Below are 11,803 nucleotides of genomic sequence, written 5' to 3'. Positions count from 1 at the left end.
TAAGAAGCAGTATCTCAGCATCCCCATGTCCTATCAAGCTGAAATGTGGCCTGTTGTATCATTGAGCTTGATTATGAGTGGGAAATTATGGACTGATATGTTAAATTGTGACTGCCATCAGCCTTCTGGACTGTTTTGACCACCATTGAGCTTCACGCTGTACAACGCTGTGCAAACCTCACCTGCATGAACTGACCCTCCTGATGCTGCTGTTGTTGCATAAACTCAAACTAACTAATTGATCATTGCTCTGCCTGTTTTTCCCTGTTTTGTATTCTAATATTTTATTCTAATGCTGTTTGCTACCCGGTGTCGACCAGAAGAGGATGGGTTCCCCTTTTGAGTCTTGTTTCCTCTCAAAGTTTCTTCCTCTTGCTCTCAGGGACTTTTTCCTTGCCACTGTCGCCATTAGCCTGCTCATGGGGCTTAGACCCGGATCTTTCTGTAAAGCTGCTTTGTGACAACACTTGTTGTAAAAAGCGCTATATAAATAAACTTTGACTTGACTTGAGCTGATCAGTATTCAGCAGGTGTTTGATGGGCTTAACATTGGCTGGTCATCACAAACTTGAATGTTGTGTCTGTGTAGGCACATTCTACCCTTATCCCTATGATGTTTCATAATAGTTGGCCACTGGGGGACACTACTGGTGTTTTCAACATTAAAATCAAGCATATCTTACTCTGCACTTATAACCATGAAACTTGATCCATGTTTTGCACTGCACAGTCCCTAAAAACTTTGCAATTACATGTGTTTTCAAAAAGTGCATAATGTTTCCTCATTGGCCAGAAGTCATAGGATTCTTCCAGTAATCTCAAAATAGGTCTTGATGCAAAATGTTGACTTTTTACCCGTTTGCGCAGCAATATGTCTAGCATCGTAGGTGGAGTTTTTTTCAATCCATCTGGGTAAAATTGAGTTTGAGCCAGCTGTTTTTATAAGCATTTTCTGATTGTGACCAAACTTGATGCAATTGATCATGATTACACTCTGACATAGCATGACAGATTTGCCCTCTTGGAGGTGCTGAAATGCTGATTAAGAAAACTTCTTTTACAAACTACTTTTACAATTAGAAAACAATTTAAGAAGTTTGTGTGCAAATATTCAGAAAAAGTTGTTTTTTTTTAACAATCTTTAGCAACATGTTAACATTTCTAGCCAATATAACTGTTACCTGCCCAAAACTTTTGATTGCTTTGTCCAATTTTCACAAAACTTTGTATATTAACAAAAAAACAAAATTTAAAACCAGCCCACCAATTTTGATGCATGTGAGTCCTTTTATAACACTTGAAAATCTTTGTATGATTCATCTGTGTAAGAGTGCAAACCACAGTTTCCATTAGCAACTTCTTGTTTTAAAAATTTTCAGACACATAAATTCAGAAAGCATATGCACCATATCAAATTTTATATAAACTAGAGATTATCAAATGGTCCAACTTCGCAAATACAATTCATAATAGAAATTAAACTATTTGTCATATATTTAGATTTTTTGCTACCTATCTACCTCCAGCTATCAGTAATGCCTGCAGGAGCACATAAAAATCCACAGAGCAGATGAATACATTCAGTAGACTGAATGGATGCGCAAATGCATTTAAAGCAACTAGATATTCTTGGCGGTCACACTTTATTTGGATGATCCCCTACAGATGCTGTACAGATACTTAAATCATTAACAAACTTTCTGGTGATGTTCAGTTGATTATTAACAACATTGTGGTTAGGGTTAAGGTTAGGAGTAGGTGTAAGTGTAGCCTTGAGGTTAGGGTTAGGGTTAGGAGTAGGGATAGATTTAATAAACTCTTTCACACTGATATAGAGATTTAGTTGAATGTTACTTATAAACAGACTGAGCATTTACAAAACATCTACAGTGGACCATCCAAATAACACTCAACTTAAAGTTCAGTTGCATTTAACAGATATTTAGTTGAATTTTACTTAACGATATACTGAGCTTTTACAAAGCATCTTACAGTGAACCATCCAAATAAAGTGTTAACTTCTTGGCTCCTGAAATATCTTTTATGAACATGAGTGCTGATGAGAACAAAAATTTAAAGACAAGTTTGAAGAGCTCTTATTGGCAATTATGAAAAATGGAGGCCTATTTGAGAATTTTTACTGTCCATTTCTGTCTGCAAAGGACACATAGATTAGACTCATTGGCCTCATTATATTTGAACCCCCATTAACAGCCACTCATGGCTATATTTATAATTATAATTATGTCATACCTATTTGCTAGACCAACAGGTTGATAAACTTAAGAAATATACATATAACCATGTCAAATTACTATACAGCATTGCTACCGGCTAAGATCAGTCCTACCAGTGCCATTTTGCAGTCAGACAAGTTGAAGCATCGTTCTTGACGAGCTTGATCCCCCAACAGCCTTTTTTCTTGCCACGAGCTAGCACTCAGCTTTGTACTGCTTTAAAAATAAGCTTGAAGAGAGGATAAAAGGTTCTTAAACTCTAGTGCTTGGTCTTGACAAAGTATTCCCAACGTACAAAGCGTGTTGTCACTAGACTAAAATTTCCAACTTCGATACACTAAAAAGTATTGATATTCATTATGAGTTTCAATGACAAAGAAGGATAGGTGATCGGAAAATGTATTTATTTATTTATATATTTTTTGTTAATTTGTTTGTTATAGCTTTTTTGAACAGAACCAAATACATAATATTTAAACATTTTATCTTACTTCCAAATTCTTTTGACAATCAAAAGTCAGTTAAATAAGCCAAAGTCAAATGTTTTAGAAACTTTTTTAAAAGAATAAGTGTACAAAATATGCATACTGTAAAAAGTAAATTTTATTTGGGCTTAGTCATTAAATACATTTAATATGTATCACCTCCTTGTGCTTTATTATAGAAGTTATATTTGTATTGTAGACATTGTGAACCATGGTTGCTATGACCATCATTATTAAAAAAAGTAATTTATCTAAAATGTTCACATCAAACTGCATGTATTGATTTTGTTTACATCTTAAAAATTGAATTATACAGAAATTTTTAAAAAATCTATGGTAATCTTCTGTTAGAATTTGTTTTAAAATGTTATAAAGAATTAAGATTAAGTTGTAATTAAGTTAAGATTATAGTTGTAAACGTCATATGCTTTATATAAAGCCATATTAATAGTAAACGTGCAGCTCACTTAACTGGCACTTTACCCATAATTTGTTTTTTAGTGTTCTTTGCTGGTTTCAGTATGATTATGTAGCACTTTGGGAGAAAGATACAGAATAGCAAACCAAAGCTTGAGGCCAAAATAGCAAATATCTCCACAGCTACAGTGAACTTTCCAGGAGAGCTGACATAAGCTGGGATGAAGGTGATCCAAACTGCACAGAATATGAGCATGCTGAATGTGATGAACTTGGCTTCATTAAACTTATCAGGCAGCTTCCGAGCTAAAAAAGCTAAAACAAAACACAGTAGAGCCAACAGTCCTATATAACCCAGCACAGCCCAGAAGCCTAATACTGAACCTAACTGACATTCTAGAATGATCTTTTCCTTGTAGTGCTTTAGATTTTTAAAGGGGAAAGGAGGGGATGTTGTTAACCAAAGTACACATATTAGGACCTGTATGAGGGTAAAAGCAAGAACACTGAGTCTCTGCTGTGGAGGCCCAAACCATTTCATGACATTACTGCCTGGAAGTGTAACCCTGAAGGCCATTAACACCACTATTGTTTTCCCCAGAACACAGGAGATACAGAGGACGAAGGTGATCCCAAACGCTGTGTGACGCAGCACACAGGACCACTCAGAGGGCCGACCAATGAAAGTAAGTGAACAGAGGAAACACAGAGCCAGAGAGAAGAGCAACAAGAAACTCAGCTCTGAATTGTTGGCTTTTACTATTGGGGTATTTTTATGTCTGAAGAATATAATTGCTATTATTATTGTCATAAAGGCACCAATAATTGAAACAGCTGTTAGCAAAATTCCCATCGTTTCCTCATACGACAAGAATTCAATATCCTTCTTTACACATTCATTCCTTTTTGAATTTGACCAGTAGTCTTGGGAGCATTGTTCACATTTGATAGAGTCTGTCAGAGATAAACAAATGACATGAATAACAAAAAGGTTAGATATACAGGGAAAGTAACTGAAGGAATTCTTTACCAATATTGTTGTCATTGTCTTATATTTCCCAGAATATGTAGAAAAAACTTCTAGACTTAAATCAGTTTAGACTTAACACAAATATTGTACAATATTTTCTAGGTACAGCAGTAATACCAGCAATACTTTGTTTGTTTCAGCTTTTGTGAATATTTGTACCTGTCATATTACTGATCTCTCCTTCAGCACATGGTATACAGTCAAAACAGCAGATAGGCTTTCCTTTCTGCACAGCCTTCCTGGTGCCTGGAGGGCAGCCCTCACTGCACACAGACACCGGCACCTGTGATTGAAACAAATGTTTAATAACCCCAAAAATCATCAATTTTGTACATATTATACAAACCTAATATGATGTTTGCATACTTAATTGAAACAGAAGTGCAGTTTTATTCCTGTACCTGATTTTTATTTTGTGCCCACACAATAGAGGTCATTTGTACAGCTAATCGATTTTGAGCAGGGAAAGAAGAGTCATAAAGTCCAACAGTGACAAACTCATGTTGATCTTCAATAGTTTGCAAGTTTATTATTTCATATTTCGCCACAGGGTCACCATTTTTATCAAAATAAACCTCTTCACCATCTTTGGTTTTGAAGCGCACCCTTTTAAGATGTTCTAGAAACTGATGAAATAAAAAAAGAAAAAATAAGTTAACACATTTGTAAGAGCTTAACACTTCTCCATGAAAGTAAAGCATTTTAACTGATTTCTCTGAATTAGTGCTACATGCATTTGACAAAGCTGTAAGATCTGAACTTAAAAAGACCTTTGACTTACAGTGAGAGGATCAGGCTGCTTCTTTGTAGGACATTTTTGTGTGCAGCTGAGTAGGTTGTGTAGGGTATGGGCAACAGCATATACTGCTTTGTACACATTACTGAGAACGGGCATTAGTGTCATATCTGTAAAGGTGGTTTCCGTTTCAGTTAGTTTCTCTCTACCTGTGCACACTGTTATGTTTTCGGCTTCATCCTGGACTATGTATTTACAATTAAACAAAGCCTCCCAGAATTCAGTAAAGATGGCACTGCCTGCAGATTTTAGTGGATGTATATCCAGAATGAATTCCTTTAGACCTGTCACCTTTGTTTTGGGGATGGCCAGCCCTATGGCTCCTTGCAGTATTTTGTGCTGATCCATTCTTGCTACAGTTGAGTCAGAGATCCAACCTTCAGTTCCCACCCACTGGTATCCAGTAATATTATGCTCATAAAACACGTTCAGCAAAATCTCAAAGTCCCAATAAGTCACAAATGCCACAATCACTCGAGAAGTAGAGCTTTTGACCTGCTGGATTATTCTCAGCACTTTTTCTTGTGAATAGGTTCGAAAAAATGGAAACGAATATTCTAAACAAATGCCCAGCTGTTGTGCAGCTTCAGTAAATGCAGCCATCCCACTGTTACCATAGTCATCATCTCTCCTGATTGCTCCCACCCAGGTCCAACCAAAGTGCTTGACCATCTCTGCCAGTGCTCTGCTCTGGTAGTAATCACTGGGAATAGTGCGCAGAAATGATGGGATATTTTGTTTTGTCACTGAGACACTCACAGGTGGATGAGTGACTGATCTAAAAAATAAATTTACACAGGTGTCAAGGATTATGTTAAGTTCTAATTTGCTATGCCTATATTCACTGCATATAATATTGAGAGTAACTTCAGCAACTGTTTTACATAATAGTTACTATACTGAATTAATTGCTTAAATGCTTACTAAGGGAATGCTGAAAGGTCCGACACTGTTTGCGATAGCTGTTGACACTGATGAGTATGTCTCGCCAATTATGGCTTGCACTTGTGCTGGCTTTGTGCATTGTTCATTCAAGGTTGAGTTCTCATTTCCATTAACAAGTGCCATAGCCATTCTCACCCCCATAGCCGTGGAACTGCATGTGTCATAGATCGTGTAGCCCAGTGAGACTCCAGGGAGTAAAGAAGAGCTGTTATTGATCTCTTCTATTGCAAAAATTAAGGACTGTGAAAACTGGAAGCTTCTGAAATCAAGACTGGATTAGGGAAAAACAGATATACACCGACATTTTCAGGATGACATCTTTAAGCACCACAGTGTAATGTGACTTTTAAAAAAATATAAAATTCTTTCAATGTATGACAATCTCACTTTCTCTTGCTACTTACCTCACACAATTCAGTGTTGATGGCTTGACCATATATGACAAGTCTGTGATTTTCCAGCTCTTATGGAAGGGCAAAATCCCTCCAACTATGATATCACCATCCTTCGAGAGTTGTGGGTATGCAGACTCTCCTTGCAGGCTACAGAATGTCCCATTTGTTGTTGAAAAATTGATAATGGCCATTATCACATGCAAGAGAGTAAAGATTGGCTCCATCCACCCTTTCAACTTCTGAGTAGAAATAATGACTGAGCATGTGCAAGGTCTGATGTTTTAAGTGGTTGGACAGTAAAGATTTGTGCTATTTATACAGATAGAAATGCAAATCCTCTGTGGTAATGTTACACTGCTGGGCCTCCGTTAAAGGAGGTGTGACCTTCAAATGTGAGTAGCACAAATCTACAAGACGTTGGCCTCAATATCTCATTTGTCTGTGTTATCTTGTTTTATTTTGGGGCTTTCATGTTTCTTTTAGTGCAGTTTTGTTAAAATCTTTCACTTTCTACTTTTTCTTTTAAGTTACTGTTTTTCATTCTTGATGGGGTTTAGAATCCCTGTGTAGTTTATGTCATACCTATTTGCCTGAAGAATTTTTTTTTTTTACATTCAAATGTCCAACAAATCCCTCTTTAAGAAAAATAAAAGAATAGACAAATAACTAAAGTGTGCTGCTGTATTGCGAAAAAACAAATGACAATTACAGTTGTACAATGGAAATTTAATCAGCTTTCATTACACCATGGAGCTTGTGCATGCTTTTTATTTGGCTGCACAAGTTTGTTAAGCAGAGTGCTCTATAGAGGCCATATTTGGCATTATTTCTTCCTGCAAAAGCCTGCATACTGAGCTTGTATACCAGCTTTAATGTTGTCAGCTTCTCTACACCACCTCAGGCTTGTTGTGCATGACAAGTTATCTACTTAACATCCAGCACCCAATATTGTATAAAGTCTTTACTGAACATTCATTCATCATCATTAACTGCTTAGTCCAGATAGGGTCGCTGTAGCTGTTGGGAGAGCAGAGACTCCGAGCTGTCCCTGTCCCCCAAAAGTTCCTCCAGCTCATTTCCGGGGACCCCAAGCTGCTTCCAGGCCAACTTGGAGATATAATCTCTCCACTGGGTCCTAGGATGACCCCGGGGTCACATCCCAGCAGGCTGTGCCTGGTAACCCCCACCAGGAGGCATCCAGGAGGCATCTTGATCAGGTCCCTGATCAAGATGCCTCAACCTGAACAATCTCAACTGGCTCCTCTCAATGCGGAGGAGTAGCGGCTCTACTCCAAGCTTCTCACAGATGACCAAGCTCCTTACCCTATCAAGTATAGTGTCCCATGCCCCCTCAACAGTCTGCGAGAGGGTGAAGAGCTGGTTCATTGTTCCATGGCTGGAACGGAATCCACATTGTTCCTCCTCAATCTGAGGACTATCGACTATCAGTCGGAGTCTCCTTTGCAGTACCTTGGCACAAGCTTTCCCAGGGAGGCTGAGCAGTGTGATACCCCGGTAGGTGGCACACAGTCCCCTTTTTTAAAAATAGGGCCCACTGCCCCAGTCTGCCAGTTCAAGGGTACTGTTCCTGAGGTCCATGCAATATTGCAGAGAACCCTGACAGCCCCACAACATTCAGGTCCTTAAGCATTTCTGGGTGAATCTCATCCACCCCCAGTGCCTTGCCACCGAGGAGCTTCCCAAATACCTCAGTGACCTCCATCAGGGAAATGGAGCCTGACACGCCAGAAGCCTCTGGCCCTTACTCCTGTGAGGAAGGCATGTCTCTCAGATTAAGGAATTCCTCAAAGGGCTTCTTCCACCGACTGACAGTATTCTCATTTGAAGTCAGAATTTCTCCACCTCTGCCGAATACAGCTTGGGCGAAACTCCTTGAAGCTGACCGAAAGTGTTTCGGTTGCCGCTGTCACCTTTTTTACGTGTCGGTACCTATCTGCTGAGTTGGGAGTCCTCCAGGCCATCCAGTCCCTAAAGACATCTTTCTTCAGCTTGACAGCCTCCCTCACCACCGGTGTCCACCAGGGGGTTCTTGAGTTACCGCCCTGACAGGCACCAACAAGCTTTTGGCCACAGCTACACCTGGCAGCTTCCACAGTGGAGGTTTTGAACAGGGTCCATTCAGACTCCATGTCCCCTACTTCCTCCAGAACATGAGAAAAGCTCTCCAGGAGGTGGGAGTTCTGAACAGGGGCCTCTGACAGTCGTTCCTAGCACAAGCTCACTGTCCGCTTAGGCCTACCCAGACAGAGATTTTGAATAAATATTCCCTTAATCAGTAATCAGATAGATTTGATATTGTAATCAGTAACCAAATAGATAGTATTGGCTAACAGAGAATATTAATTCTCTCACAAAGGGTAGACCTTTGTCTGTCTGCGTATGAGATTCTAGACACTGGAAAGCCCTCTGGGTTCACAGACAGGCCTGTGTGTAGTTATTGACCCAGTGAAGAGAGGGACATGTTGACCTTGAAAATTAAAGCAGATTGGTAAAAACTGGTTGAAACCAGTTTTTAGGAGTGAGCACAACATGCGATGGCCAAATTGATGGGCGAAGAGATGCACCTGTCAGAGAATAAGCTAATGTCAAAATTTGAGACGTAAGGTGGGAGGATATCAAATTACCCCAGCTAAATGGTATATTAACTGTTGTCACTTGATGCTGAAATAAAGAAGAAACCTTTTTCCCTCTTTCCGCAAACTCAGTGTCTGAAGACTCTTTCCTTTTTGGCATCTTTTAAGAACTTAGACTTAGAACAGTTATTAGTGTAAGTGTTTAGCCAGTATTAAAAGATTTCTTTTTTATTGATAATATTATGTTGGAGGCCTGGGGTTGACAGGGATAGCCCTTGGTCCCAACACTTCCCTGCCATCCGATCCAGCTCACTACCAGATGGTGATCGGTTGACAGCTCAGCACCTCTCTTCTCCCGACTGTCCAGAACATATGGTCCCAAGTCAAATGAAACGACAACAAAGTCGATCATTGACCTTTGACCCAAGGAGCTCTGGTACCATGTACACTTATGAACATCCTTGTGTTCATAACTTGGTGTGGTGCGAACTTGGTGTGGACAATCCATGCCTAGCACAGAAATCCAATAACGATTCACCATTCGAGTTTAGATCGGGCAGGCCGTTCTTCCCAATCGCACCTCTCCAGGTCTCCCAGTCATTGCCAACATGAGCATTGAAGTCTTCCAGCAAGACTATGAAGTCTGTAGGTGAGGCCCTTTCCAGAGCCCTGCCCGCTCTCTCCAAGAAGGCAGAATACTCCTTAGACTCCCTCTACTCTCTAGAGTTTTCCTTCTTACGATTTTTATTTTCATTGAGGCGACCCTCCCGTCTGGGACTCATGCGTATCACCACACCTGCCTGGTGCCTCTCACCCTGTGCAACTCCTCAGTAGGAGAGGGACCAACACCTTTCAAGGATTTTGGTTCCAGAGCCGACACTGTGGGTGGAGGCGAGCCCAACTACATCTAGTTGGTACCTCTCAACCTCCTACATAAGCTTCAGCTCCTTCCCCCTCAGTGAGGTTACATTCCACGTACAAAGAGCCAGTTTCCGCCGCAGGGGTCTATGCAGCCAAGCGCCTTCTTGCCATCTCCCACTGCCTATACGGCACTGCACCAGTCCCCCATGCTGGGCCTTGCGGATGGTGGGCCCACATGGTCACCCCATGTTGCCTTTTCGGGCTGAGCCCGGCTAGGTTACATGGGCTGCCCGGCCACCAGGCGCTCGCTGAGGAACACTACCTCCAGGCCTGGTCCCGGTAGCCCTCTCCCGGGCAGTGTACATGATTTCCTTCATCCATTAGTCATGGAGGATTTTTGGATCAAGTGAGTCTGGGTGTTCACTCCGGACTTGTTCGCCTTGGGAGACCCTACCAGGAGCATATTGCTCCAGACGACATAGCTCTGAAGATCCCTAGACTACAAAGACTACTTCTGCCATGACAAGGCCCTGATCCAGGAAGGGCTTCGCATAAACTAAGCAATTAAGTTTCTTGAATGAAAAATATGTGAATCTCTGAAATATGTATGTCTTCAAATGTTTTAAATGAAGTTTCTGTTACCACCTCTGACTATTGGTTATCACAGAAAACTTTTCCATCCTCCATGGATGCCGAAAGCAAGAAAGTTCAATAAACAAACAAACAAACAGACAAACAATAAATAAATAAATAAATAAATAAATAAATATGTAAACATTCTATGACTTATTAATTTTAGGTTATTTTTGTTTTACTGGAACTCTCTCTCTCTCTCTCTCTCTAGCTAAATGCTTTGTTTACTCCCGCTGCCTCCCATGCAGCACCATTAGCCTTCTTTGCTAACCTGTTTTACTGATCGCTAACTTGTACTGAATCATGTCCTCTTTAGAAAGCCCTAGCCTGTTCCGGATTGCTCCAGAGCTCCAATTTGTTGTATAAAAGGTGACCACTGTATTATTTGAAGCACTATGTCAGAAAGGTAGAAACACACTAAAATCTGGTGTCTGTGAGCTGCTACAAGTCACCTTGTAAAGCCAGAAATAGTAATTTAAAAGCAATGCAGCAGCTGTCAATATTGCCACATCAGGCACCTTACTTTTGATACCTCCTTTTGTTTTTGTTTTGGACTCTATTCCATCTATTTTGGATGTTCAATTCCAGTTTTGAATCCAAAGAAAGAGAATTAAGGTTTTAAAGGTTTTTTTATTTTTTTTTGTGAATCAAGTTAATTTTGTTCAAAATCTCACTCTGCAATTTTGACATTCTAAATTTATTTAAATAAAATGTCCAGTGCTGTACAAATATTTATTTTCTGTTAGATCAGGTCTCCTTTATAAGACAAAAATATGCAAAACGTATATTTTTACAAGATTTTATTTGGGCTTAATGACTTAATACAATTAAAATGACACTGTGTGTTGTCTAGTACAATAGCATTTGATAATGTGCACCTTGTGGCTTATGTTCACATAGGCAGTGCCGGTAGGGTGACATTAGAGAAAAAAGATATACGACTCGTTGCTTTCACCAATGTTTTGAAACTCTTTGTACAGGTACTCTGTACAGGTCAGAGTTTTGCCAGTCTGGATGTGTTTGCAGAATTTGTTTTTATCATTCTATAGCGCTGTTTGCGTATTGGCTTGCTTATGTCCTTTGGCTTGCCAAGTATACAAAACAGCAACCTCTGCCAGCTTGTATTGTCTCAATCCTACAAAATACACCCAACAATGGAGAATTCATGAGAAAGCTTATGAAGGTTGGTTTGACCTAGAGTTGAACTTATAATTATTTGTGTAAAGAGGGGAAGAGGAAAAGAAACTTGAGCTGGCTTACACATGTAGATATCTTCATAGTGTCCAGTGGACCAAATATATGTTCTAAACAAAGTGTAATGTGAGAAGTGTGTTCAAAGTGTTCATGAAAAAAATTGTTCCTTTTCAACTATTTGGTTCAATATATTAGTATGCCATTTAACAGAAACTT

The 11,803-nt window shown here is 39.7% G+C and overlaps 1 protein-coding gene across 1 annotated transcript; it reads right to left on the bottom strand.

Annotated features, from left to right (window-relative positions):
• Positions 1 to 3,185: 3,185 nt before the first annotated feature.
• Positions 3,186 to 7,691, bottom strand: LOC118818507 (extracellular calcium-sensing receptor-like). The gene is given in 7 exon segments (XM_036585758.1): positions 3,186 to 4,093; positions 4,329 to 4,452; positions 4,571 to 4,795; positions 4,951 to 5,694; positions 5,696 to 5,743; positions 5,890 to 6,181; positions 7,462 to 7,691. Coding segments are annotated over 7 exon segments (2,571 nt in total).
• Between the last annotated feature and the right edge of the window lie 4,112 nt (positions 7,692 to 11,803).

The sequence above is a fragment of the Colossoma macropomum genome, unplaced genomic scaffold (assembly GCF_904425465.1).
Source record: "Colossoma macropomum unplaced genomic scaffold, Colossoma_macropomum, whole genome shotgun sequence".
In the NCBI taxonomy this organism is placed as follows: Eukaryota; Metazoa; Chordata; class Actinopteri; order Characiformes; family Serrasalmidae; genus Colossoma; species Colossoma macropomum.
Note: the sequence above shows the minus strand (reverse complement) of the source record. Positions and strands in the feature narration are given on the sequence as shown.